Genomic DNA, 27,763 nt, shown 5'->3' with positions numbered 1-27,763 from the left:
TGTGAAAATACCGCGCGAGCATTTGAAATGCGAAAGAAATTGCCTCTGGCGAATTTAGATTTCAGTGACACTATTTAGCAGCCCATACGACGATCAAATGTTTGTATTGATTTTCTCCAAAGCTCTGAAACAATTAAATGACACACTCATGTTTGAAAAAAAACGGATTAAAATCAAGGTGTATGTACAATCGTATATCAATGAGTCAGGTAGGAGCTATAATATAATATGTGATTTAGATTTGGGTATAGAGTAGAATATATAGCGTACGAATAACGTTTGATTGTTGTACTCGCGAGTGAGTGGAAACGAAATGAATCACGACCGAATATAATAAGAGAGCGTCTCTGAATGGCGAGCATTCAATTTGATAGAATTTACACAAACATTCAACAATCCCGACGATTATTTGTACATATAAATATAGAACCAAATGCATAGCTCCTTCGCCCTTTTTTTATACGTGCCTATTGTACACATGGAGACTTTGCAGAGTTCCATACAACAAACGTGGGCATCCATTTCATCAGTAAGAAGAAGTAGAAGAAACCCCGTCTCACGTGGGATGAACTCACGTGTACGCCCCGCACTTCTCTTACATACACTATGAAACAAGAATCAAATACCAAAGAAAAGGAGAATTTACGTCAATCCATGCAAATCAGGTGGAATACATTTTAACACACACACATACACACACAGGCTGCCTGGTGCTGTTGATTACGCAAATGGTTTTTTTTCAAGTTTCTGTGTTTCTCTTCAGGCCAAGTGTCCGAGGTGCCGCATTTGCGTGCCGGGAGATCTCTGCTGGTTGAGTGTACTGCGCCCTGCCAAATAGAATAGCAGACGAAAATTTTAAATTGTTGCATTATTCATCATCAGGAAAAAAACTCATTATCAAACGTCGAATTTGAAGCATGCGGGAAATTCAAACGATCAAAGAAGCGCCGGGGGTTAGATTAAATAGAGCAATAAAGCCTTTGATTCGACACATCAAAAAAGTTTCTGGCGATGTGTATAACAGGTCGCCCTTCATCGTCTGTTGAATTTTGCTAGGCAAATCGTCTGGCCACCAAACGACAACCTTCTTCTCCCACCTTTTTCGCCCACTCGACGAATGTTTGGCAACTCTCGCGCTAACGAAGCAATCAACATTCGCTTTTCCGTCTAGTTTTAAAAACAGCAATAATTCTCCATCACCTTTTTCTGATTCAAATCATCTTTCGCAAAGATTGCACAACTGCTGCCTCATCGAGTAATATTATCGATTCCCAATTTCATATTACGTGAATTATACCCCCCCCCCTCAACCAGTTCGGAATAGATCGGCTAATGTTCAATCACCCAAAAGTTGGAACGGAGGAAAACGACATTCATCGAGTTCCAATGTCAGTTCCCCACGATAAAGTCTTCCTATTCACCTGTCAAATGCGTTCCGCATAACTTTTGGAATATGGGCGCACTCTGCCAAGATGATGATGACATTCCAGTTCCCATCAGGGTGATGTCGATTCTTCCGGCGGCATTTTTTCTCCTTCCATATAGCGGAAAATGTTTTCTCTCTGGAATCGATTTGGTTTGGATGACTCAACGACAATGCGCGTTTTGCTCGTGGGCGAATCAAAAAGAATAAAGAAGAATCTAGGAATCTATAAGAACTATCAAAAGATGGGCTCGATGATTTGGCGTTTGATTGGAGCGTGACACGCCGGATAGGAGGAAGAGAAAAACAGGAATCGGGATATCTCGTTTCACGGAATGACGCCATTCTAGACCGTCGAAAGGACATCAGACGAAAGAGAAAAAAAATAAAGGGGGAAACAATCAAATGCTGATGGGCCATCATCGTATTACCACAGAGCAGCAGCAGCAGCACTATTGTGTCTAGCCCCCCCACCACCACCACCGAAAAACAAACGACGGAGAGATCCGCGCTTTTCTTTTCATGTCATCGCTGGCAAAGTCCCGAAGGGAAAAATCATCAAAAATCAACAAAATCGGGACAAGAAGAAGAAAAGTTTCCAAAAGATAACCGAAGGCAATGTATACAAGACACATCGAGGTGCCATTGTTCTCCATTTTCCATCTTTTTATTATTTCCTCCCAAATTTTTATCTTTTTTCTACCGAACGAATCAATCGATAAAATCGAACGTCAGCTCATATTATTGGCTTCTTCTGTGCTTTCTCTCTCTCTGTCGATAATTCAATCTTCTAGTCGTACGAATCTGGCACATTCAGGACCCTACACACGTCGGAGTGGTGGGCTCCTGGCATCGATCTCGTCACACAGACACCCTTGACGTTTGCATACTAAATGAAAAATCGGCCGGAGCTGGAAGAAGACTGCTGGGCTAACAGGACAGAACGGATGTCCAGCTGTCAAGGAGCACACACAGTAAACTCCTTCTTTTTATTGTCACTCAGTCAGGAGCAGCAGCACATTGCCATGCGCAACCTAATGTACTAGAAGAGATTTGTTATTCCCTCCGACCAGCAGCAGCCTCCCTAAAAGTTTACATTTCTTCCTTTTTATATTATTTGCTTTGTGTCCTCAGCATCTGCCTCGCGGCGCATGCCGGGCAGGCCATTAAAATTGCGTAAACACCAGCGAAAAATGTTGAGCTCCTATTTCAAGCAAATAGGAGCCGCCGCTGCTGCTGCGGTTCACTTTGAGGCCAATACAAACACAGACTGTTGGCGAAAGCGCCCATCTCTTATTTTGTTCGAGGAATAACACCGACGTGTATAGGTGTGGAAGATCGACCTACATAAACACGGGGGATAAAAATGTACACAAAGGATAGGTGGTTCTATCAAGTTTAACTCGAGTCTCTAAACAAACAAGGAACTGCGTATATGTGTGTTATAGTATATGTAGAACAAGTATTGTAGGATATAGACTCTCTCGTGTACATCAAAACTCGTTGCACATCATTTACAACAGGCTCCTGTTTGTTTCTTTTTTTCCTGGTAATTTGGGAGGGAATCGGTGGGAGTGCTCCTTTATGTAGAAGCTCCCGGCCGCGACTAAGGTCTCGGACAACAATAGTCGTCCTCCATGGCTCCATCCAATCGCCTGTTGGATGTTGCCAATCTCTTAGAACACGAGCGAGCGGCCGTAATCTTTTATGCAATATACTGCAATACTATTCTAAAGGTCGGTTCTCTACGCTATACGGCTTCTTTCCCCCTTTTATCCTCGTATGTACATAGGGAAATCTCAAATAGAAAAAAAGATGACGTAGTATCTGGGATAACGTCGATAATATCGACGGGTTGCTAGGCTCCTTTATCATAAATCGACGTGATCAATTTCGTTAAAGCCGATCTCTCCATTTTGATTTGCAGCAGGAAGGAAATAAGTTCGTTCACGTGCTAATTTCAGAAGCGAAAATAAAAAATAGGTTTTCATATTTTGACTTGATCAAGTTGTAGTAAGAAAAATGTGCCTAGGCAACTATAACCGAGCCGACGGCAGCTCATAAAGGCACATAAAGGTTTCCATAGGAAAGACTATGTAACTACAGTGTCAGCCGCCAGTATTATATGGCCAACAATAAGGAAACAAAATCTGTCGAATTCGGCGGTCTAGTCGGCATGTCGCCTAGCTACAAATGTTGAAATAGCAAACGACATAACAGGTATACATAATACATGTGAGAGCGAGCGATGGGAGCTGTCGGTGGCTCTGCATATAATTAAACGCCAACTTTGATACCAACAAAAGCGGGAGAAGCTCATAAATGCTATAAGTTGCCAAGAGCCAAGAAATCCCGTCTATAGCTGCTGCTGCTGCTACTCATTATTACACAATAATACACAGACAGATATTATATAGAAAATGCGCTTGCGACTGCTCAAGTCCGAGTTAATCAAGCCAGCTGGCAAATGAGCACGTCACACACACACACACACACACTGGCTAAATCTATACACAGTTGATGATTTGGCAAACTTCGTCAGCAGTAGCGCGTTCCGGCTGGAATAAACGCACAGAAACAAGCGAGCGGTGTTTCGCGATTGGATGTAATTATACCGGCAGGAGCAGCCCAGCACAGCACAGCACACAGGACTTGACGTTTTCATTCTTTTGTTTTTATTTTTTTTGGCACACGTTGCCAATTGCTGGCGGTCTGTATCCTGGAGAGCCTGGAAGAGAATAAGAGACAGCCGACGTCGAAAAGTCTGATGGACTAGTCAGAGCTCGGAGCTGGCCATATATTTAGCTATACACGCGGGTGTGTGTGTGTGCATGTGTGTGTGCCGGAATATAATCCGACACGCAGGCTTTATGAGATTGACTGCCATAAGGAAAGAAGGAGAAAAAAATCCTCGAGGGAAAATGATACGATGACGTCGGATGTATTTGAAAAAAGATCCCGGCCCAAAGGTCCATAAATATTAATCATAATGAATTACAATTTATATCTATAGAGGGAGCATAGAGAAGAGAGAGACTCATCCGGGCGGATGAAGAAAATAAAGAAAAGTCAATAAAAGCTCGGGGGTGCGGATTAATTGTAAATATAGCATTACAATCAAAGGATTGTAATGCTAGCTGTTTTCTTTTATGCCACATCGAGCACAGCAGCACAATCCGGATTTCATTAACGCTGCCCGCCATATTTGTCTCCGCGTGTCTTGGGTCTTTTGTCGGTGCCCCGAAAGCCTCCTCCGAGCTAGTACAGTATATTGTCATCTCCCTTATTCCCCAAATATAAACGTATTATATTTTAGATAGAAAAAAAAGAGTATAATTACACGGAGCGCTGTCGCTAATGAGCCTAATAATCAAAAGAGTTTACCCAGTTGATACCGTCTGCTAGATGTTGCTGCACTATAAATCCTTCCGTGTGTGCTGCTGCTGTTATATGGAGCCCCCCCCCCCCCCGAAGTCTATTGTACGTTTCTACGGTTTTCCCGTGCGTTGCTATCGATCCGCCCGTCATTATTATACTCCGCCGGAACAATCTCATCTTTCGACAATTCATAATAATCGGGGTTTTTTTTAAAATAAGTAGACAGAGAGACAGAGTTGGATAGTATTTGGGAAATGAAAGTCAAAGGATTCGGAGGAACTCATTACATTTCTTGATGAAATAATCACGACTTTATTTCGTCAACGGTGGAGTCACTATAGTAATGGAGCACCTGATTTGCTTCCTCGAAAAGGAAAATCTGATGAACTTTCCAGTGCAATAAAGTTGACGACCATTTCAAATTGCTTGGCATTTCTTAAGCGGCTTTCAAAAAAAGTTTCAAATCTTGACGAGCAATTCGTTAATAGGTCCACGGGAGCGGAGATGATTATTGAAATAGTTATTATTATTATTATTTGTGCTTGATTTTCAATTTGCGTCGGGAGGAATTGCGTGGGAATATTATTTCTGAGGGACAGACGTCGATTAAATTCTCTGAATTCTATATTCGCATTTGGCGATGAAAGTATTTTAGTCGTTTGGCCATCGTGGAAAAATGCGTTTCAAGCGAAAATAAAAATATGGATTTGGATATGCGGAAAACGGCGGAAAAAGCAATTTCAAATCAAAATGCTTTCTCCAGCAAAATATATAATATCCCCTAATTGAATTTCATTTTTTGAATTGGAAACTACTGTCACAAGTTCAAACAGTTCGTGCTGAACTTGTATAGGCTACGTGCTAGTCTGTCCAACTGAGGGGAAAGAATTGAATTTGGGTTGGCAATTGGCTTACCGCAGAGTAGAATTCGCTGGAAGGCTCGACGGAATTTGATGGACATGGCCGTGTACAGAATGGGGTTGATGGCACTGCAAACAGTTCAAAAACAGAAATTTATCTCAAACTTTTCAAATTGGGTCACAAGCCTCGATAGCGCAGTAGGCAGCGCGCGAGTCTCATAATCTCGAGGTCGTGAGTTCGAACCTCACTCGGGGCAATCAAATTTTTTTTTATTTTAAATTTCTTTTTACCTGTTGATGTAGACGCAAGTTTTGGCGAACATGAGGAACCAGAGGTCCATGAAACTTGCTTTCGAGTACATGGTGGCGAAACTGTTGTACACCAACATGCCGCGGTAGGGTAGCCAGAGGGTGGCGAATATCACCACGACCACCACCAGCATTTTCACGACCTGCGGGGCGAAAACGACATGTCAAAAATAAATAAAAAACAAACGTACAACTCATTATATTCGGCTTCTGTTTGCCCGGCTAGAAATATAATATTGCCGAGTTTCACGACATTTCCTTATATTTCGTTTCCAGGAAATGATGGTATATAATAATGAGGACTTTGGCCCATGTTATTATATTGGCAAAAGGAACACACAGCACAGTCGGGGCGAGGTTATTATGACGACAAATTTTCTTTTCCGTTCCATCTATTCGTCACATCCATATATATAATCACGGGTCCCCCCTCCTCCTCTTTCGTTCTCCGTGCCCTTCCGGGGTGGGGTATATCAATTGCATTTTGAGCGTGAGCCAAGATTTTACTTACGTTTATTACAAGGACCGAGGACCGAGCTAGGAAAAAGTGCCTGCATGGAGGGAAATGGCTATAAGAAGAACCGGACCGTCTTTAAGGACTAATAGAGTCGCCTAATAAATGCACTGCGTCATTACACATCATTGCCTAATAAAATAGAAGAGAAAAAACAAAGAATATATATAAAAGACGGTCTGACAACACAGCAGCAACCGCTGCTGCGTGATTCCCACCATTTGCTTCGGTCCGAATCAAGCTCAGAATGATATCAGGATAAACCCGCAACTATGGCCAAATAAATTCAAAAGCCTCTCGGCCGCCGATGTAAAACATTTCCGCAAAATCCTGAAATAATCCATCGGCGGGGAAAATTAAGCGCGGGAAAACGTACAGTCGTTTATCCCGCTTTGGCCTACATATTATACCAATAACGGGTGGGTTGCTGATGCCGTCTCTATATATACAGTCTGGGTTGGGTTATAATATATAACTTGCACGCCGGCACAGCACACAGCAGCACAGCACACTCATATAATACTTGGCCGCGCCGGATTATTTACGGGCCAGCAACATTACATATTATATATGTGTGTGTGTGCAATATACACCAGCCGCGATATAGCCTGAGCTGTATATACTCTGTAGCTCTCTCTGCTCTAAAGAAGTGGGAAATTCTCATATGCATTGATTTATAACGAATATATATCTACCCGGCTTTTTTCTTTTGGAAAATGTAAACAAAATAACGTCGCAGTCTAAACAAATATTGAATTTAGTTTTTCTTCTTTTGGCGGTTCGAAAAAACCTCCGCCCGCGATTTCATTTCGTTTCTTAAAAAACAAACGACCCCCGCCGAGCTACTATTAAAAGCCAAACGAGTCCGTAAATCACGCGCCTTCAAATTTGAATATACTCTAATCTACTATATACAACACCGCCGTTATTCTGAGTTATGCAATTCAATCAAAAAGTATTTGTAGATAATATTTTTACGGGCGGGAATTTCAAAGGACCCAACACCCCACCCAGACACACACAATTGGAATTTCAAAGGAAAAAAAAAATACAAATTTCAGCCAAAGAATAAAAAAGTTAGCAGCGCAGAAATCCAATTATGGTTAAAAAAGAAAGAGGAGGAGATATTATATTTACTACGTGGGATTTGTTGGTTCAATATACTCCCCCCAAAACCGCACGAAATCGCTGCGTGTTGTTGTCCTCCATCACACCTCGATGCAAACCAACAAGAAAAGTTGTCGGCTCGGACTTTGGACTTGTATAAGCGCACGTGTCTCTTTGACTGGGCCGATTTAAGTGGACAAAAAAGAAAATGATGAACTTTTAGGAGGGCCGAATTTGGTTTGAAAAGAAAAGACGTCGACGCAACTTTTTCACAATGTCCCAGCCCCTCTACAGCACCCCTCACAGCAATCGGGAATAAATCGTGAAAAAAACTAAATTTCACGCGCGTGCCACACACCCACACACTCAATCACAAATGGCTGGAAGTTTTATTTTTATTTTTTCCAGCAGCCCAGTCTAACCGAAATCAAGATTTATACAAGATATTACAAATCGAGCGGCGGTGGTGGGTTATATATATTTCAGTGCGGGCGCACGCGAATATTTATATAAATCAAATTCTATACTCTTTCTAGGCAGTGGGCGAGTCTTATTGCACGATGATACCATCGCTAGATCGTCCGTCTTTTGTTTCGGCTGTCACAACACAAATATAAGAGGAAATCGATCGCCATCGCAGTGTGAAATTTCAACGAAAATAAGAAAAGAAAATTGTCTTATTTGAATGTTTCTGGGAATTATAACGATGGCCCAGCAACACCACGCAAATTCAAAAAATGATGAGACGCCCCCTACAACCACCACACGCAGGGTAAAGGTTCAGTTTTTTAATGAGGTACCAATCTGAGCCAACCGTATATAGTCCTACTTGCCGAAAAGTCAATTTATTCCAGCACTCGACCATCGTCTAGAAAGAAGGGATTTGTGAAGGCAAACTCTTACGTAATAATAGCCCCCACCCCACACCACACCCCACTTCTGCAATAGATGAGAGCCCCCAGACGAGGTATAATAGACTTTTCCAGAGCTGCGTGTGTGTATACAACTTTTCTTTCCTGAATTCGGGATTTCTTCCAATCTTGTGCACTTGGCATCATCGAATAGTTTTCTCTCGTCTTGGACAACTTCCATTTATGCACCACACACACAGATGCCTTTCGCCCGTGTATACTTGAAGCAGTGAAAAAATAAAGCTCGTCTATACACAGACGGCCATCCATCCATCTACATATGCATGCACATCTGTACATCCGGCTGGCGGAGTTGAAGAAAAAAAAAGAGAACTTTTCATCCGCTTTTGAACCGCTCTGAATTCGTTGCCTTTTTCTAGTCTGGAATTTATATAAGGCTACGTGCTGCAGCTGGTGGATAAAAAAGAAGAATCCGGCCGGAGTAGTATATATATAAAGTGTTATGGGAGAGCGACTAACGGGCGAGAGGAAATGACATCACTCAGCAGCTGCCTTAGCCATCGCCTCCGCCGCCTCCGCTGGCCAATAGAGTTTCTTCCATTTCAAATCTAGACGATGCTCAATTGTTTGTATTTGGCCTCCGCCTGGCACCGTTCCGATTATCCTCCGCTTTTGTTTTCCTATAGAAATGGTGTGAGACTAATAACACGCCGGCCAAAGTGAGGAGGGATTCTGTTTAAACAAAAGTGTTGCGTCATTAACGTCGTCCTCCCGCCAATGAATCCCCGGTGATGAAATATAGAAGGCTCGGATTCCTCCTCAATATCGACCAAACATTTTCTTTTGGTGGGCAAAAAATAAAATAAAATAAAATACCGTAAAAGATTGGTTTGTTTTTCTTTTCAGGTAGCCGATAAAAAACTACTCGTGTCACATTTTTACGAGTCAATAAACAACCGACTACTGACGTGTATGTAGTGTACAATAGATGAAGCTCGAAGCAACAGGATGATAAACTATAGAACCTCATTTTGTTTTTGCCCCAGTACCTATATAATTAAATTTCAGGCGAACTCGGCCAAATTCACAATGAATGGCAACAACTCCATCTCTGGTAAATCACCAACCATTTTTTTCTCTTTTTGGCTGTTTGACATTAAGAACGCAGTTATTTTCCCTTTTCTTAAGACCTGGGGAGAAAGAGATTGACGTCGGGGAAACTTTTCATTATAACCGAGCAGATTCGGCCCAACTCAAACACAGATGGGCTGGAAAAAGAAAGAGTATAGAGCACGTCAATTACTTTGAAAAGTTACGTGGTTGTGTACTTGTGTTTGCAGACTTGGTGACGCCACGCTCAAAACACCCAAATCACATAGGCTATTTTTAGACCAAAATGTCAAATATTAAAGGAAATCCTTCACATTCTCCGCCGAGCTCGCAAACATAACGCGGCTGTTATATAAATATCTTTAATAAGTAATAACAAATGACGTGAATAATATCGTTTTTAGGAAAAGTTGCCGACCCGTGTGTGGATATTACATTCCCGCCGCCCTGAAGCAAAAACCCCTCCCCAAAAATGTAATAATTGAAAAGTAGAGAAGAACCTGCTCGCGTCAAATCTTCAAAAGTTTTCCCGGACGAGTTCGTGACCCGCCGACACGACACACACCCCCTACAGCGACACGCTCTTATAGTAGTATACTATATACTATATGCATGTCTACATACTCATTCTTATGTATCGATTCGTTGGAATATTTTTCATGTTCGCACTTGGACCGAAAATCTCTACACGACCCAACGGGCACAAAGCTTCTGGGCGTGTGAGAGCGCTCCAGCGGAATTATAGATGACACGTGTACTTTTCACGATGAGTTCTCCACACATCTACATTTCCGCCGTGTCGGGACTTTTCTCTTTTTTTGGTCCGTCCAGTGAGCTGTCAATCAAAGCGGATGAATGCGCTCGATACACTCACATTTCCCGTCGAATCCTGACTCGACTATACTCGTTGTAGAGTACCTCCCTATATGTACACACTTTTTGCCTATTGTGAAGGATAATTCCGAGCAGCTCTAGGCGCCAAATAATATACAGAATATCTACATACATTTTTTTCCGGAATTATTCCGGAGACTCCCCTCTCTCCTGTTACGTGGCGTGGTCTGACTAACAATAAATGATGGATGACAGGCGTCGGGCACACGCTAGATTGCGATTTATTTCCGCCAGATCCAATTCAAAGAAAGATGTGTATCTCTATATCAAATCTAAGCTGTTTTTCATTTGTTTTTTTCGCACTCCGTCATACCACGCGCTCGACGCCTCCTCCACCGCACTTGATTAAAAAGAATAAACGATCTTTTTGGGGGGAAACAAAAAAGGATCGGCGATCATCGATTGATCATCTCGTGAGCGGTCGAGCCGCGGCTATATAACATTGGAAATCCGGGAAATCAATACGGATCGTGTGTACATGATGACGACTGTGAACCTCCCACCCAAAAAACCAATACGAAAGGCTGAAAAAGAAAAGCTCAAAAGTGTCAAACGGTTTAGCATTCATTTACAATTCCATTTTACAAGTCCTTTGTCCTTCTTCAACTACTATAACATTATATCGCCATGGAGCCGTTGGACACTGTGTACACTCATTAGTGAAATGGAGACCCTCTCATCCGAGCTGTCGCCGTGATCGAATTCGGCTTTGATGTCCATCACACAGTCTATACAAATGATGACAAGCGAGAAAGTGGCTATACTACCTATTAGCAAAAAGGATAACGATCTCATCTAATCAAAAAGCAGAGCTATAGACTCTCTCTATTCTCTCTTTCTGGCCGTCTCACAACAAGTCCGAAGGCGAAACGAACGGGGTAAAGCTCATTTGACATGATAGAGATGGGAGGGGGGAGATTTCAATTATTGCGGGATATATGTCGCAGCGCAAAGAGGAAAAGATTTGATCGATTCGATGATGGCAATCTGGATAACCCATTATTGCGTACGAATCTTATATTTACGTCGTTTCTTTTGTGTTGCAAAGATCTACCCGCTCCCATTTTCGAATATTCAAATTTTTGATATTTTCAAAATTATATTTCTCGATTTTTTAATATTCAATTTTTTTTCTTTTTGAATTTCAAAATCATCTTAACGTCGTACAAGAGGCGGGATATAAAAAGGGCGAAAAAGTTCCAACGTCATCAACGATAACATTTGACGACAGACGCAATTTACTCGACTCTTGATTCGTAATGCAATTTACGGGGAATTGGGCGCGCCTCTGGCTCTAAGAAATTCAAATTTGGCGGGTCAAATCAGAGATGAAAAGAAACGGCACACGCAGTACATCCGTCAACCACCCAATGCGGACGCGACTCCATTTCAATAAGTAAATAGACTTTCCCTCCCGACACAGGAAGAAATAGAAGAGAACAACTCGATTGCGGTGTACAGAGCGTCTCTCATTAGCCAAACGTTCAACGGTGGGAGGTAGGAACTAGAAAGTCAAATTGGCCAATTAAACCAATAATACGCCCAGACGCTCTATAAATATATTCAGGGATCCCAAAAGTAGTAGTAGATGAACATCCTACCGAATAAACTTGGTATATAACATTTGGTAGGGGAATGAAAAGTTCAAACAGACCCAAAAAGGGGGGGCACAGAGCTCGGCGGGACTTTTGGCAGCTGGGCCGGTAAACTTTGAGTTTAAACACACAGACAGGCAGACAGACTGGGAAATAAAATTTGTTTTGTGTTGAAAACTGACCTGAACCCTTGAGCTTTTGGTTGGATCGACCGACGATTGATTGTCGTGACGACACACCTCGGGGTATTTGTTGAAATGGCCGTTGAAAAGGACGCGGGCAATCAGACCGTAGAGGACGCACGAGAGGAGAAGTGGCACCAAATAAAACACCACAATGTCGGCGAAGAAATAGCCCTTTAACAAAAACAAATATTGACACGACAGCAGCAGAGTCTCTCCCCACCAACTGTTGTTAACTTTAACAGAAGGACAATTTGATATACCAGATACTCTTGGCGTGAGAGTTTCATGGCGCAGCGCTCGACCGTTTGAAATCCTTTGTAGTGGATGGGCTCGGTGACGGTGAGGCCCAGCCACGGCGACGAGTAGCAGAAAGCGAAAGCCCAAACGCCGCCCACGATCTTTTTGGCCCGTTTGACGGTGCAGACGCTCTGGGCCTTCATCGGGTGACAGATGGCGATGTACCGCTCGACCGTGAACGCCGTCAAACTCAGCGACGACGCGTTGATTCCTAAGAAGAAAACAAAAGTCAATTTTCCCATTTTTCAAACTTTGTTATTCAAATTAGAACGAAATAATGAGTTAGAAAATGTTCAAAGTTTATCACCATTTGAATGTGTTCAATTTAATTTTTTGTTTCAATTTTTTGTTTCAATTATTTCCTATACCCAAATTCTGAAGGAAAACGAAGACGGCGCAGCCGATGGGTCCCCAAATCCATTGGCTGCCGATGACGTAATAGGAGAGGATCTCGTTGGGCACGGAAGCGATGAGCACGACGCAATCAGCGGCCGCCAAACTCACCAGGTAGCAATTGGTCGGCGAATGCATCGAGCGCGTACGGTACACGACCTGTATAAAACCCAAACGTAATTGGACACGTTGGAACGGGAGAGTCGCGGTAATTAGGAAATGAAGGTGCGAAATTGGCAAGCGATTGCCACCGATTTTATTCATTTTTGAAAAAGAAAAAGATGATAAAGTGTTACCATGACGACCAGGAGGTTGCCGAGAACACCGACGAGCAGAATAAGACCCTGGAAAAAGGTGCCGACGACGCGATAGTCTCTGGAAAAATACGACGGATTCTCTTCTCGGTCCAGGTAAGTCGAATTGATGGAAGCCGATGAAATGTCGTCGTCGTCCAACTCGGACGACGTCCGATTGATGTTCGACAACCACCAATCGCTGCAATTGGCTCCCAACGTGTTCTCCAGGGTCGCCAATTCATCCAGCGTCTCGTTGGCCATCATCACTCCGCTGATTTCCCAACAGATCAATTAATTTCCCCAAAAATATAAAATAAAATAAAAATCCCAGATGCTTTTTTACCTCCTCAGGGCGGTAAGAGTGTCGTTGACGGCTTGCGAGCAGATGAGATCCATGATTCTGGATGGAATTGATCACCGCCCTTCCCTATTTTATTTTTTTTTATTTTGATGATTATCGCACAACAGCACTATTACAAGGGGATGAGAGTTGAAGAGAGAGAAAAACTGGCTCACTGAAGCGACCGAATGGCGAGAAGCGACTGAAGGGAGCCAACCGTAAGCGCTCGGCGTCTTTGCTCTCGACAGTGCCTCACAGTCATCCGGAGGGGGAGGTTTTACTGCTGGCGCAGGATCCATCAGCCCAAGAATATATCCAAGTAGATGGCGAATTCGCAGAACAACTGGGGGAGAAAAAAAGAAAAGAAAAGACTGTACATTATTATTATTATTCCTGAAAAATATCCAGCTCAATCCCATCGACAAGATGGGGGAGCTGGTGGGTCTAATGTATGCAAAAAAAGGGATCCGCAGCGAACCCAATGGCTGAAGCGCTCTCTAAGAAACGCTGTGTTCTAAAAGGAAACTAATGTTTTGCTATATCTAAACATGACTTGTTTGTCACCTCCTCCGACACACGATGTTTAGAAATTTTTTTCGAAACAAAAATGATTCCCCCCAACCAAACACATTTGTTTTCTTTTTGTTTTTAACCTAACCGCCCCGAAAGAACCCCAGGCTATGCTGGAAGCCATGGCCTTGTTATCCCTCCCCTTATTTGCATATTTCTCGAAATTCTTACAAAATTTTATCTACATAAATAAATGAATTAACTTTAAAGTTGAATACCTTAATTTGCAGCTAATGCATTTATACTTAATTTGGTGAAAATCTAATCCTCTGCATCCTCTTTATATTCATTTTATTAGATAAAAAAAATTCATTGAGGGGACAAATCCAAACATAGTTTCAAGAAAGCCATAAACATCTTTTTCAAATAACTACGATTCAAGAGATTAAGTACTTTAAGTCCCAAAAGTACTATCAGTCAACATACTTTAATACAATTAGTGTAAAAAAGCTTTTCATTAGGTACTGTTTCTTTCGTTTGCTATATGTATGCGTATTGCCTAAACATACGTAACGTGCATAGGCACGGTGCGTGAAATGGCCTATACATCTAGTTTGTCCGTCGATATAGTTGACTAAGCATATCTATGCATCGAGTGTGTCGCCAAATGGCTCACATAATGTTTTTTAATTCATTTGTGTGGTGTGTGTGATGGGTGCTACGAAGCGAATTGGAAGTGATGTTTTGATATTCGGAAAAATTTTCAATGGTCCCAACGCCCATCGTCTAATATGCCATGATTGTGAAGGGTTCTATATATATCTAGAATGGCACAGTGGATCAGCATCGAACTGGGACCCGGGAGTCCCGAGTTCAATACCCATCGCAGCCATATCAAATGAGTGGCATGGGCATTTTAATTAATATGTTGAATAATTATTCTACCGCCGCTGTGTGAAATTTGGAGGAAACAAGCCGTTGATAATTTTCTGCTAGGATGTATTCAAACTAAAGATAAGGTTTGCAATAAACTTGATTATCAAATCAATTCACGCGATATATACTTATTTCATTTATTGATGTTTCAAAATGTTTGTTTTTTACATCCCGCCAAAAGAGATGCAAAAAGTTAACATTTTTACCTTTTCTTAACGCAATGTTTAGTTAAATCATGTGTCGTTTAATGAGGGGCGTTTATTAGGTTTAATGTCAAAAGTGGCGCGAAGGTAAAAATGAGAAAAAGAAATTTATTCCATTTTTTAAACTTTGTGTTTCCGTTTTGAAAACATAGAATTTAGAATATTTTCAAAGCATGGTCATGTTTCCCTTTTTCAACACAGCGTTTCTTAGAGAGCGGGTAAATGAAGACATCTGGATTCGGTGAAGTAATACGAGACGGCCGTCACATAGTCCTCTATCTTTTTGTGTGGGTTGTGTCACCATCACATTTGATCATTTCGAAAATTTGAAGGCTGGTCTCATTTCCACGAAAATCCTTCACTCGGCGATGAGATCCTCATTCAACTTACGGGGGGAAATAAAAGAAAAAATGGAAACCCCACCCAGCAGATGGAGATGATTGAAACCCTTTCCCATGGAAATCTGCTGCTGCTGCCGGCAATTCACAAAGTTTTGATCCTGAAATGAAAATAAAAAAGATGCAAATAAATGTCACGCGTGCGGCTGCGCAATGAGTCAGAGCCTTATTACAATAGCATGGTGTACACACAGCAGCAGCAGCAGCAGCCACCGGGGACGTCCCCAGGAGTCGAGAGAGTAGTATCAAACACGCCATTGTTTGACTTGCTCAAATGTTTTTTTTTTGTCTAGCTTTTGATTTGTTTGAAATTTGACAACTTCCCCCCTCACGCTTCTGCTTTATCGTTGACTGATTTTCAATTGTAGCGATGGCGACGTTCTCTTTAAAGAAAAAAACAACAAGTCAGACTAATTTGTTTGGGAAATCTGTTGCATTTTCCCGGGTGGGATAAAGAAAAATAACGACATGCTATGCGATGCTATGTTGACTGCGACGGAAAGGAAAGCGGAAGGAAGTTGATTGCGTGCCCTTGGCGACAAACGATCGCAAGACCCACACAATGCAAAGTTGCTGGGTTATGATTACAATTATGAATAACATATGGTAATATCAAGGGTTCTTCAACTTTGACTCTACCTTGGCTGTTGTCATAGTCAACAGTCGACGAAAGAGATAAACTTGTTTCAGTTACAAAATCCTCGGGGGAAGTCTGCCGAATGCTAATCCGATGGAAAGACAATTTTATTGACGCGAGTGGAATAGAAAAAGGGAAAATAAACACACTCGAATGTGTGCCACTCCCCTTTTTTTTTTAAGTGCACAAGGAAATATGATGAGAGCATCGAACTGTGAACAGGAGAGACAATCCAGTCGTTAACGCTTGGCTCTTCCGATTTGACGTGATGGAAATGGAACGGATTATTTATTCCTTTTTTTTTATTATTTCTTTTTTAAATCGGCGAATCAAAATGGCTGCTGCGCTGTGTGTCTTTTAAACAATGTTGACTCTTTTATTTTGTTCAAAACAAAGTTTGGACTTGAAAGCAATTTGCTCGAGATCATTCAAGTAAGACATTATAGCCTTTTAGTCAGTTGGAGTGGTGGTAAGCCTAAGCGTGTTGCATTATTCGGCAACACGTTTACATTTGAAAAACCAAATTGGGCAATGCGAAAAATAATGTTTTAAAAAAGTAGAAAAATAATTGAATGCAACGAACATTTGTGTATCTAGACTGGCTGGCTGTCATTGATGCCCATTTCCGACTGCGCCCGACCCAAAAGTGGAAAAAGATGTCGGCAACAGAAAAAGGGGAAACAAGAATATCTCATATATAGTATAAGGCGAAAACCAACAAAATAGATATTCTTATTTTATTTTGTGGCGGAAATTATACAAACTGACAAAGAGAAAACCGCAATTTTCTCTTTGTCGACGGCCAAACATAGAAACAGCGAAATGAATCCGCAGAGTTAAGTATACACACACACGTATCCGGCAGAGATGCTATATAATAGTGTGCTGGCAAAGCAAATGTTGTATTGTTTAGCCTGAAAGAAAAAGCTATACCCTACGTAACTATATAACATTATATTCCCTGCGGTTAGAATAAAAACAAGTCAGATGGCGGGGTACCTTTTATTCTGGAATTCTTTTTTTTAAGCTTCGGACATCAATTCGGAATAGCTCGAGAGAGAAAAACAACCGGCGTGGAAACAACACAACACGTTTTATAGGTTAGCTTTTTAGGGAAAAGGGCCGGCAGCAGCTCGGAGGCGTTTTTCTTTTATTCAATTTCGCATTCAAACGGAAGGAGGAGGGAAACTCGGTTGTATTTTATCGAGAAGAGATGGAGAATAAAGACAATTTCATCGAGTGGACTCTTGGGTACAACTACGACCGACCAACCGTATTCCATCTAAAAAAAGCTTCGCCCGTACAAAGATCTATCGGTACTTTTATTCCTTCCAGCCCCTGTAGGGGAAATGGACAAACAATAGGAACAACAGCAACAACAAAAGAATAAGGTGGAAATTGAAATGGGCTCAATAGGAAAAACCAATCCATCTTGTCTCGGAATAAACAAACAAATACGACAAGCTTCTAGGGATCGACTTACGAGAGAGTAGTACTAGTACCTTGGCGGGATCACGAACTGAAGAAAACCCAGGAGCCTACAAGACACACACGAATTTCAACTTGTTCACGAGTTCTTCTTGTAAAAAGGAAAACAAAAAGTTTTGTTTAACAACGCCAATGTAAAAAAACAACCTCCCACGATACATCTAGAAGTTTTACTACAAAGAAATCTATTTTCGATTATGTTGAGCTGAGCTTAAAAGCGATGGATGTACGTAATTCCGCCTCAAGTCAATCGGAAAAAATGTTTGCATTCATCAAACAGTAGGTTTTTCCATGAATTTAATTCAAGAAAGTTGTCCTACTTTTCTGCAAAAAGATGAACCTGCGCATGTTCATGTGAATCGATATATACGTCTCAACAGCCATTAGTCCACCCCTTAAAATAGATATTTGATTTTCTTTTTTGGGGTAATATAATTTTTTTTTTGGATGTACGCATGGTGGACAATAAGCTTCCGGCTTTTTTCCGCATTAATGCCTCACCTAAGCTGTTGATCGATGCTAAGTGAATTTATGTGCGGTCAGGGGAAGATGGCACTGCGTGCGGGAGCCACCCGCACCAGCTGCTTTACGCCCACTCACACGCGTGTGCCGACGAAATTTCACGAGTAATTACGTTAGATTAAAAGGTTCGCCGTTGTGTGGTTATAATAATCGGGGAAAATCGGGCATCTTTTTAATTTGGCGTCTTATCGAATGTAAATTTCGTTCGCGTCTCGAGACCAAATTTCTAACTAAATGAAATTAGGGGGAAATGAATCAAATGTTGAAAACAGAGAGACATCTAAGCTGTCAAAGAGGAAATTCAATCTGTCGTTTTAATGACAACAGCTTGTCTTGGAGATTGTTGTGGGGGTTATCTGGTACAAGGGTCTATTCTTTCTATTTGATTACAAATGAAACCATTCTTTCTAAAAAAAGAACTGTGTGACTGAGAGACGCCATCTTTTGCTCATAAAAGGAGAACGTCATTGAAAGAGAAATCAACGGAATAGATCGATCAAATTCGAAATCAGTTCTCAAACAAAAAAAAATACGATCGACTCTTGTTGCCAAGAAAGGAATTTAACCTGAATTTTATTCACTTACCCCAATGCACATTTCGAAAGTCATTGATGATTCAATCGCCATTTGGAAAAGGAGCTTTTCGGAATCTGCACGCCACTGTAATGACCATCTACAATTTTAAAGAGAGCAATTAAAGAGATGTGGGGTTTCGGTGGAATCATGAACAACATGTTGTGTGCGACTGTGTGGTACCCGGAAAAATCGGATATCTTTTTATTACGTTTTATCAACTGAAAATTAAAGGAGACAAAATTTCTAATTAAATTAAATGGAAGAAATGAATCGAGAATGTTCAAAACAGAGAGACGTCTATAAGCTGCTAAAGAGAAAATTCGATCCGCCGTGTAGTACTTAATCGTACTTAATGACAATAGCTTGTCTTGGAGACTGCTGCGGGTTTATCTTACATATTCTTTAAATTTTAATTTTAAACAAATAGATATGAAACGCTAAAGTGACAAAAAAAATTAATCGTTCAAATTTACTGCAATTCACCACCGCCAACTATGGGGTAATGTTCAATGCCTGTCTTACTCCGCCTTTTTGTAAGGAGTTATCAGTGTCGATTAAAGAACAATTAAGTTAACTAAAGAATTTGATTGATATACAACGTTTGTTTTTGTTACGACGATTCTTGAACCCAAGTGACGTCTAAATTAATGTATTTCAATGCATGTTGCCATTATTTTGTATTTTCATCAAGAGTCTAACCGCTGTTTTGTTCTGTAAAACGAGAGCACACCTTTTCCAATGTTCCCCAAACTTTGACCGGGGGATTGACGTGCTTCAAACGGACCACGTAGGGTTTATCAAAAATGAAAGAAAAGCGATACGTACAGTATATGATTATGCATCCCTACTCTACTTTCAGATCCCTCGAATTCCCTAGAAGTGATTTCTTTCTAAGGGCAACGTAGATTTTCAAGATTGAAAGAAAAACCAATTATATAAATATTTCCTACTCTATACTTTCAGATCTCTCAATTTGCTATGACATTTGTTTGTTTCTTTGTTTTTTTTTTGTTGTGGACCAATATATGAGCTCTTCGTGTCAGCTCTTCCACTCACGGAAACTACTGGAAACTATAGGGTAAAAAAGCGAATTTTCGGACAAAAGGCGAATGCCCCGGACATTTTTTCGAATATTTAAAAATACTATTTGTGTTGGGAATTTAGAAAAAAGGGGGAAAACTATAAATAATTAAAAATAAGAATTGGAATTTGGATAAGAATCGGCTTTCACCACACAAACGCCATAAGAATATAAGCTTACAAACAAAACGCTGTCCGAAAATTCGCTTTTTTACCCTATAGTTTCCAGTAGTTTCCGTGAGTGGAAGAGCTGACATAGAGAGCTCATATATCTTTGTCACAAAAAAAAAAAAAAAAAATTGTAAAAAGTAAATTTGAGAAATCTGAAAGTAGAGTAGGAATAAATTGGTTTTTCTTACAATCTTGAAGACTCTACGTTGCCCTAAGAAAGAAATCACTTCTAGGGAATTCGAGGGATCTGAAAGTAGAGTAGGGATATATATTATACATATACATATCGCTTTTCTTTCATTTTTGATAACCCTACGTTGTCCATTCAAGCAAGGCAATCCCGGTCAAATTTTGGGGAATATCGGAAAAGGTGTGCTCTCGTTTTACAGAACAAAACAGCGGTTAGACTCTTGATGAAAATACAAAATAATGGCAACATGCACTGAAATACATTAATTTAGACGTCACTTGGGTTCAAGAATCGTCGTAACAAAAACAAACGTTGTATATCAATCAAATTCTTTAGTTAACTTAATTGTTCTTTAATCGACACTGATAACTCCCTACAAAAAGGCGGAGTAAGAGGCATTGAAGATTACCCCATAGTTGGCGGTGGTGAATTGCAATAAATTTGAACGGTAAAATTTTTTTTGTCACTAGTAAGTTATCAACTTATGACGAATTACTTTTACGCAGAGGTTATGTTCTGGTTATTTCATATAAACAATACAAGAACACAAATATTACACTTGCTTGTAAAGGAAAAAAAAGTTTTGTTAAACAACGCCAATGTAAAAAAAAAAAAAAACCTCCCACGATACATCTAAAGGTTTTACTACAAAGAAATCTATTTTCGATTATGTTGAGCTGAGCTTAAAAGCGATGGATTTACCTAATTCCGTCTCAAGTCAATCGGAAAAAATGTTTGCATTCATCATTCATCAAACAGTACCTTTTTTCCATGTATTTCATTCAAGAAAGTTGTCTTACTTTATTTTTCTTTTCTCCCAAAAAGATTAACGTGCGCATGTTCATGTGAATCGATACGTCAACAGTCATATTAGTCCACCCCTTGAAATAGATATTTGATTTTTTGTGGGTAATAATACGCATTCGTGGACAATAAACTTCCTGGTTTTTTCCCCCGCATTAATGCCTTAACCTAAGCTGTTGATCGATGCTAAGTGAATTTCATGTGCGGTCAGGGGAAATGGCACTGCGTGCGGGAGCCGCCCGCACCAGCTGCTTTACGCCCACTCACACGCGTGTGCTGACGAAATTTCACGAGTAACTACGTTCGATTAAAAGGGTTCACCGTCGGGTGATAGTAATCGGGGAAAATCAGACATCGTTTTATCGACTGAAAATTTAAGGGGACCCGAGGGGACCAAATTTCTAATTAAAAAATGAGAAATGAATCGAATGTTCAAAAATCAAAACGTAGGTTATTTCTCTACAGTGAATCTTATTTCTATTATTTTCGGAAAAAATGTGCGATTTTTTTTTTTGGGGGGGGGGATCAGATTGATTAAGTGATTCAACTACCGAATTCCTGTCACTCGAAAAAATTAGATGATAGTCAATGTCTTTGTCTTGGACTCTCCGTTACCGTCGCTGAATCTTATTCAAATCAAAAATTTGGCAGAATTCGTGAAATTTTTTCTGAATATTTTCTTTAAGCGAAACCTCAGATCAATAGTTACTATTTGATTGCGAGCAATTAAAAAAAACCGTAACGAACGACACAAAACAGAAAGGTAAAAATAAGTTTCTTAAAAAAAAAAGGATTGTTTTAGATTTAAGGATCGATGTATCAATTAATTATCGATTCGCCAGATTCCATTCTCTGCGAGTAAATATATTTTTTTAAGTAGTTTGTCAAGGAGGCGAGTGGGTGAAATGAATAGGGCGTCACTTAAGAACAGATGCACCAATAAGATCTGGGGTTCAAATCCCCTGGTGGGCAATGTTAGTTGCTCACACTCCCACTGTGGCGCCACCGTGAAGAGAACGAAATAACTCGGCGAATCTAGTGATTCTAGACAGAGGTCCCGTCCGCGGGTATAGGCTCAGATTAGAATCCCAATTGGTTATCAGGTGCTTCGGAGTATTGCCCGAGGAGATGCTTGATCTAAAGTCACGCTAGAGGATTAGTTCGAATATGCAATTCTGGTCAGACAGATGGGGCCGCCTGTTGTGTGATGTGTAGGCCATTGAGGGTACAATCATGCCGGTGTTTAACGTCATTACATGGCGACTCATAGACGACCTCTACAAAGCCATCTGCAAGTTTCGCAATATCGCGAATTGATCTAATACCGAGAATAATTTCGATTTCTTCATTTTACACGTGTACAGTACTAGTTATTTTTTTTTTCGGCCGGTAAACCGCAATAAATAATTGGGGGTAAATAAAGCTTTTAAGATTGCCGTGGGGACACGTAACCATTCTTTCTAAAAAGAACAGTAAAAAGAGACGCCATCCATAAAAGGAGAACGTCATTGAAAGAGAACAGCGGAATATCAATCGAATTCGAAATCGGTTCCCAAACAATATAATTACGATCGACTCTTGCTGCCAAAATAAGGAAGATATACTTAAACTGAATTTGATTCACTTACCCCGGTGCACATATTTTGAAAATCATGGATAATTCAATCTTGATTTGGAAAAGGAGCTTTTCGGAATCTGCATGTCACTGTAATGACCATCTAAAATTTTAAAGAGAGCAATTGAGAGTTGTGAGGTTTTCGAATCATGGACAACATTATTATAATTAATCTCTGTGTCACTATATTATAATCTCTATGTTTATAGATTAGCCATGAATACGGTACATCAAGTATATAACCTGGTGCACCACAATTATTCTAATACTGACAATTCTAAGCAAATTTATTCAAAAACAATTGCAATGTCCGATTCTTTAAATAACTGCACGAACGACCACGTCACTGAGATTGCATTTTGGCATGCCAAAGTCGCTCATCAATCATCGAATTATGAACCGGAATGGCACGCACATAACTATACATACATGGATACATTTGTGGAGACTCTATTAAGAATTGAACGCTTCAGTGCCAATCCATAAACATGTCCCCACTGTCGACTCTCTGGTTTTTGGTTACAAGGTCGCGAAATTCTCCATTTCATGGCAGTTACCTCTGGAAAGATGTGGGGCCGCATTGTCTTGTCAACCGTGTGCTTGCCAAGAAGTTCCTCAGCTCCAGCCAGCAACAATACATCACCAGTCAAAGAAAGTGTAGTTATTAATAATTCGTCAACGATTCGAAACGAGTCGTTACACACATAAATAAATTCGGTCCTGCACTTGATTCGACACGTTCTTCTCCGCGCAGCAACGAGGTAACGAGTGAGAAAAGGCTTCGTCTGCTCGTAGTCTGTTTTGAATATTTAAAGAGGCTGGGTGTTGTAATCGCATCAGATGCCAGCAATTTTCTTTTAAGTTTGACTAGAATCGTAGAATAGATATTTTTATATTTTTATACAAGAGAGTGAAGAGACGTATTTTTTAAAACACATAATACATGGATTTTACTTTGGAAGAAGTTCGTGGCATTCTTGATGAGATGGGTTTGAAAAATGTACCCGATAACCATCTCGAACAGTTTGCCAAAGGTTGTTTTGATTGCTCACTTACTGTCATTATAGCATTATTTATGTTTGCTTTTCTTGTTTTAGATTTAAAGCATTTGATGAAGCACGAAAAGCACGTCCAAAAACGAAAGAGAGCTGAGGGTGAATTTACTGTTCCTCCCCCACAACCTGTCATCAACCTTCCCACGATTCGGCTACCAGCTTCTGAGCTACCTACCAGTTCTACAGCAACTAGACATCAGCCAATGGTTGTCAGACCTAGTACCAGTTTCTACCCTTCGTGTCCAGAGTATTTCATTTATTTTATGTTGTGTCCATTACTTCCAGTTTAACCTTTTCTAGTTATAGAGTAAACTTTGACTTGGTTGCTACCGGGAAGAAATTGCCTACAGAACGTGCCCCCAAAGTTGCCAAGAACGAAGCAGTAAAGTCTGCATCTGCCACAACATCTGCCTCTAAAGCAGAACATGGTATGTCTTTTGTAAATGTAAAAGTATCAAATTAGTTATTTTTCTATATTTCGTTGTAGATAGAGCAAAACTTCAAGAAGCTCAATGGAAGAAACTCAAGACTGATCCTGTGAAACTCTATGGGTGGTACAAAACTCACTGGGATTATCATGGGCTTGATAAAAATCCGTACTGAACAAGTGTGTTTAGGCTTTCATCGCTGAATGTATAAAATTCTTTAAACGATTGGTATCAAAATATTGTGTGCTATTGAAATAAAAAATTATGTGACCAGAGGAATAAAATTCTCAGTTTAAATAAACACTATACATGCAAGCATATGTCAAACAGCAACTTTTTTGGCTAGGCCGATTGCGAGAAGGAGTGAGACGTAAAGGCTTAGGAACAAAACAAACTTGTGACGCTCTACGAAACTAGTAACTTTCACAGTCTTCACTTTAGGTCTTGTGTAAACCAGAAAGTATCGAGGGCGTACGAGTTCGTTGTTGGTTACGAGAATATACTTGTCCGGAATCGCCATATTACCCGTAGACGGTCTCGAACCTTTTAATCAATATAGAATTCATTGTTACTTCAATAAATATTCGATACGTAATATATTCGAATTGCCTCACCTCTTCTCTTAACGTCTGGATGATCAATTACTTCACAAATGGCGAGTAACGATAATTCTGGTCCCAACTGACTTTTACTCCAACCTTGTCCACAAGGAGAGTATTGAAGGCTTAAAGATTGTTCGGTTGATAAATAAATTCCTTCACCGAACAGGGCAGTCTGCATAATCATTACAAATCAGTCAATCAAAAAAGAAGAGATCGAGATTGAATATATACCTTGTTGAGATGTTGATGAAGTCCCAAATTCAATATCGAATGGAAATTTTCAAAACGACTCCCATGGAAGGCGTAAAATGAAGAGGAAGAAGCTTTTCTACGTTCCCAAGTCTGTTGATTGCGAGAGACATGATCAATTTGGAAGATCCATCGCGGAGCAATTTGTAGCTCAATTTGCCCGCCGACTTGCCGTTTGAGTTCTTCTACAGAGATTAAACTAAGCTGCTGGTTGTGGTTCAAAAAGAATGTCTTCATAAAAGTGGTTAATTGGGGATCCGGTTTATAGTTGAGGTCGCGAAGAGGCAATTCCGGAAGCCTGGAAACTAATTCGCGGATAGTTTTAATATCTGCTTCGCCATCACTTTTTCGGTAGTTTGCAGGAATAGGTTTGAGTAGCGATTCTGCGTAGAAGAATACCAGAAAGCTCATCATTATTTATGTTTGGCCAATTTTTTTGTAATTTTTACAATGTGAGATATTTACCGTATTTGAAATTTTGTACGGCGCCAACAAATAGGGAAATACGTAAATCAAGAGCCAATAAATCTCGCCGCATCTCGATCGTGAGCTCATCCCACTCTTCTAATTTCGGTTCTTCCAGTTTTTGGATTGTCATTTCTGTTTCAATCATCTTCCTTTGGTTAAATAGTTATACATTAGATAACAATCTTCACGAACATTTTAAAAATGATATTTACTATTTTTGTTTCAAGTTCAAAAGAGTACAACAGATCAAGGAGAAAGCTAATTTAATGATGATTCATATCATAATAATCAGTGATGATTCATTAATACTAAGTGAAAAAGCCATCTGTAGAGAATTAGAGATCAGTATCAATGGCAATATTATGACTAGATTGACTACGATACTTTTGATTTTGAGCATTTACTAAACCATTAAAATCAATGTCTTTAAACTTTTATCAAATATTCTACTACATTTTTAAATGATACCTTATTGCAATTGTATTGAGCAGTATCTAGCTGGAAAATTCTTCCTGGGAGATCGACAAGCTATTGTGTTGACGTTTGCAAATGCGATCTGAGCAAACATTGACAGTATAGCAGACGACGCCAAAAGCTTTTTCTGTTTACCTTCTTCCTGCTGTTCAAAAAACGCTGTCATGCGTTCAAATTTCATATATTGAAACATAATAAGTATTCATTTCCGCCAAAGGATGCTACGCCCAAGAAAACAAAAAAGCATTCGAAAGTAAAAATTCAACCATTCGTAAACGAACTCTTCAACGTATTGCCGACCGAGATGACGTTCTCTGTGAAATACCGTGCAGTCCGTGTTTGTATAAAATATCTGGCGCCCTTTATTTTGTTGAATTGCGGCGTTCTATTTTGGCTGTGCAATCTACGTGGAAATGAAGCGCCGATAGAATCCGCCGATCAGCTGCAAAAGTTGGAATCTCGCATTCCCTGGAGCAATAACGTCGTACCCACAACAGCCAGCACATTCTTCCAAGTCGATATTCAAAGTAGAGCCCCTATTGGTGAATATTTATGGAATCATTTAATTGAAGGGAAGAAAGAGCTTTTATCACATCAAGTTATTTACAAGGGTACCAAGACTGTGAATGGGATCAATTTCACTTTCCAGTCAGGAAAATCAGAAATCATTTCTTATAATCCTAATCTTGTTTTAATCATTGATGGCTCGTCATCTCAGCTGAAACAGGAGAAAATGTGGCTTAACGACATACTCATTTCTCATACACCAAAGACCCTTTTTCTAGTAATTTTAGGAGATATTAGCGATTGCAGTAAAAATCAATGGATCATTCCCTATTTATCTTCCAACGGTGGATCGATTGACGCAGTATTTATAGTGCGAGACAAATTAATAACAGATGAAAGCGAAATCTTTCAATGGCCTCTCGGAGTAGCAACGTAATATACTTAATTTTAATCGAGCGATTTATTCTTGTAGTTTAATCCATTTTTAACTTAGACACCGAGACTTCCCCTTATTCTTTCCCGACGAAATCGACATCCTGTCACAAAGACCTTTTGTTTGCAACTTTTTCGGTACCGCCAATACTAAAGGAGCTGCGATTCTTCGATTATTCAAGGAGTTGAATCTCGAGAGTCTGTGCTATTTGAAGATGAGCAACACGTAAAAATATGAAACTAAATCAATTTTATCCGATTTAAAAAAAACTCACGTAACAATCGATCCTTTTTAGTACGGGATTCGATGGCGATTACATTCAAGCTGTATCGGATTCTGATCTCACACTTTGTCCCGCGTCCGAACTTGGCAGCTCTGCTGAGAGCTATTGCATTTACGAGGCCTTTTCTCTTGGCAGCGTTCCAGTCGTCGAAGAAGACGTCGCAGTGGACAATTGTGGCGGGGATCCCCTTCGACTGCTAAAACAACACAACGCTCCTTTTATACTTGTGGAATCCCTTGACGACGAGTTGGGTGACGTCATTGCTAACGAGTCTAGAATGAACCTGCAAGAAAAGATCGCGAGAAGGGCAACTGTTGTTCACTGGTACGCCAACTTCCGGCATCATATGGCCAGCCAATTCATCCGGGTCCTTAAGGCACACATAAATCATTGATAAATTTTAAAAAGTTTGTTATGAAATCAAAATTGTATTAGTACCATTTACCATATAAATTGACGATACTAATTCTACATACAGATAGGAAAGCGTACATGTTATTCCTATTATGATTACACGGTTTCTAATTCATTCTATCAATGCTCCAAGCTTCTATAAATGAA

General features: G+C 40.2%; 4 protein-coding genes, 1 long non-coding RNA gene and 1 other non-coding gene across 10 annotated transcripts; 3 read left to right on the top strand and 3 right to left on the bottom strand.

Moving 5' to 3' along the window:
• Positions 1-85: 85 nt before the first annotated feature.
• LOC124190975 (thyrotropin-releasing hormone receptor-like) lies at positions 86-14,066 on the bottom strand. The gene is made up of 10 exons (XM_046583872.1): positions 14,052-14,066; positions 13,750-13,916; positions 13,577-13,660; positions 13,234-13,504; positions 12,913-13,096; positions 12,508-12,755; positions 12,245-12,418; positions 5,953-6,113; positions 5,717-5,790; positions 86-827 (listed from the first exon to the last, which is right to left on the bottom strand). The coding sequence occupies exons 3-10, from the start codon at positions 13,627-13,629 to the stop codon at positions 760-762; spliced, it is 1,233 nt and encodes a 410-aa protein (XP_046439828.1). The 5' UTR covers positions 13,630-13,660; positions 13,750-13,916; positions 14,052-14,066; the 3' UTR covers positions 86-759.
• Positions 5,846-5,918, top strand: Trnam-cau. The gene has a single exon. It is a non-coding gene; the product is annotated as a tRNA-Met (tRNA).
• Positions 14,067-15,259: 1,193 nt separating the features above from the next.
• LOC124190974 lies at positions 15,260-18,940 on the bottom strand. Its single transcript, XR_006873219.1, has 2 exons — positions 18,853-18,940; positions 15,260-15,721 (listed from the first exon to the last, which is right to left on the bottom strand). It is a non-coding gene; the product is annotated as an uncharacterized LOC124190974 (long non-coding RNA).
• A 4,413-nt stretch (positions 18,941-23,353) lies between these two features.
• On the top strand, positions 23,354-24,461 carry LOC124190973. 3 transcript variants are annotated; one of them, XM_046583871.1, is made up of 4 exons: positions 23,354-23,464; positions 23,801-24,005; positions 24,059-24,186; positions 24,246-24,461. In XM_046583871.1, exons 2-4 carry the CDS (start codon positions 23,815-23,817, stop codon positions 24,359-24,361), a joined length of 435 nt encoding a protein of 144 aa, XP_046439827.1. In that variant the 5' UTR covers positions 23,354-23,464; positions 23,801-23,814; the 3' UTR covers positions 24,362-24,461. The 3 variants fall into 3 exon arrangements, with proteins under 3 accessions (XP_046439827.1, XP_046439826.1, XP_046439825.1); XM_046583870.1 differs by having other exon boundaries at positions 23,458-23,737; positions 24,065-24,186; XM_046583869.1 differs by lacking the exon at positions 23,354-23,464 and adding an exon at positions 23,512-23,737.
• Positions 24,458-26,078, bottom strand: LOC124190972 (protein mono-ADP-ribosyltransferase PARP16-like). Of its 3 annotated transcripts, none has more exons than XM_046583866.1 (5): positions 25,974-26,078; positions 25,503-25,650; positions 25,020-25,420; positions 24,801-24,960; positions 24,458-24,729 (listed from the first exon to the last, which is right to left on the bottom strand). In XM_046583866.1, the coding sequence occupies exons 2-5, from the start codon at positions 25,648-25,650 to the stop codon at positions 24,509-24,511; spliced, it is 930 nt and encodes a 309-aa protein (XP_046439822.1). In that variant the 5' UTR covers positions 25,974-26,078; the 3' UTR covers positions 24,458-24,508. The 3 variants fall into 3 exon arrangements, with proteins under 3 accessions (XP_046439822.1, XP_046439824.1, XP_046439823.1); XM_046583868.1 differs by having other exon boundaries at positions 25,503-25,654; positions 25,974-26,056; XM_046583867.1 differs by having other exon boundaries at positions 25,503-25,654; positions 25,718-25,980.
• A 205-nt stretch (positions 26,079-26,283) lies between these two features.
• Positions 26,284-27,731, top strand: LOC124190971 (ribitol-5-phosphate xylosyltransferase 1-like). Its single transcript, XM_046583865.1, has 3 exons — positions 26,284-26,918; positions 26,980-27,144; positions 27,215-27,731. The coding sequence occupies exons 1-3, from the start codon at positions 26,284-26,286 to the stop codon at positions 27,594-27,596; spliced, it is 1,182 nt and encodes a 393-aa protein (XP_046439821.1). The 3' UTR covers positions 27,597-27,731.
• The last annotated feature ends 32 nt before the right edge of the window (positions 27,732-27,763 follow it).

Source organism: Daphnia pulex, chromosome 3 (assembly GCF_021134715.1).
Source record: "Daphnia pulex isolate KAP4 chromosome 3, ASM2113471v1".
NCBI lineage: Eukaryota > Metazoa > Arthropoda > Branchiopoda > Diplostraca > Daphniidae > Daphnia > Daphnia pulex.
This window is presented reverse-complemented; position numbering and strand designations above follow the sequence as displayed.

Bases quoted from the DNA above. Each gene is read 5' to 3' on its own strand.
- LOC124190973 (XM_046583869.1), top strand. From the start codon at position 23,647: ATGGATTTTACTTTGGAAGAAGTTCGTGGCATTCTTGATGAGATGGGT. The intron at 23,738-23,800 runs GTTGTTTTGATT...TTCTTGTTTTAG, and splicing joins TCTCGAACAGTTTGCCAAAG to ATTTAAAGCATTTGATGAAG. The intron at 24,006-24,058 runs GTATTTCATTTA...AACCTTTTCTAG, and splicing joins TTCTACCCTTCGTGTCCAGA to TTATAGAGTAAACTTTGACT.
- LOC124190971 (XM_046583865.1), top strand. From the start codon at position 26,284: ATGACGTTCTCTGTGAAATACCGTGCAGTCCGTGTTTGTATAAAATAT. The intron at 26,919-26,979 runs GTAATATACTTA...TTTTTAACTTAG, and splicing joins TGGCCTCTCGGAGTAGCAAC to ACACCGAGACTTCCCCTTAT. The intron at 27,145-27,214 runs GTAAAAATATGA...GATCCTTTTTAG, and splicing joins TATTTGAAGATGAGCAACAC to TACGGGATTCGATGGCGATT.
- LOC124190975 (XM_046583872.1), bottom strand. From the start codon at position 13,629: ATGGATCTCATCTGCTCGCAAGCCGTCAACGACACTCTTACCGCCCTG. The intron at 12,756-12,912 runs GTATAGGAAATA...TTTTCTTCTTAG, and splicing joins CGTTTTCCTTCAGAATTTGG to GAATCAACGCGTCGTCGCTG. The intron at 6,114-12,244 runs GTCAGTTTTCAA...TTCGCCCCGCAG, and splicing joins CCAAAAGCTCAAGGGTTCAG to GTCGTGAAAATGCTGGTGGT.
- LOC124190972 (XM_046583866.1), bottom strand. From the start codon at position 25,650: ATGATTGAAACAGAAATGACAATCCAAAAACTGGAAGAACCGAAATTA. The intron at 25,421-25,502 runs GTAAATATCTCA...TCTTCTACGCAG, and splicing joins CGTACAAAATTTCAAATACG to AATCGCTACTCAAACCTATT. The intron at 24,961-25,019 runs GTATATATTCAA...ATGATTATGCAG, and splicing joins TTCATCAACATCTCAACAAG to ACTGCCCTGTTCGGTGAAGG.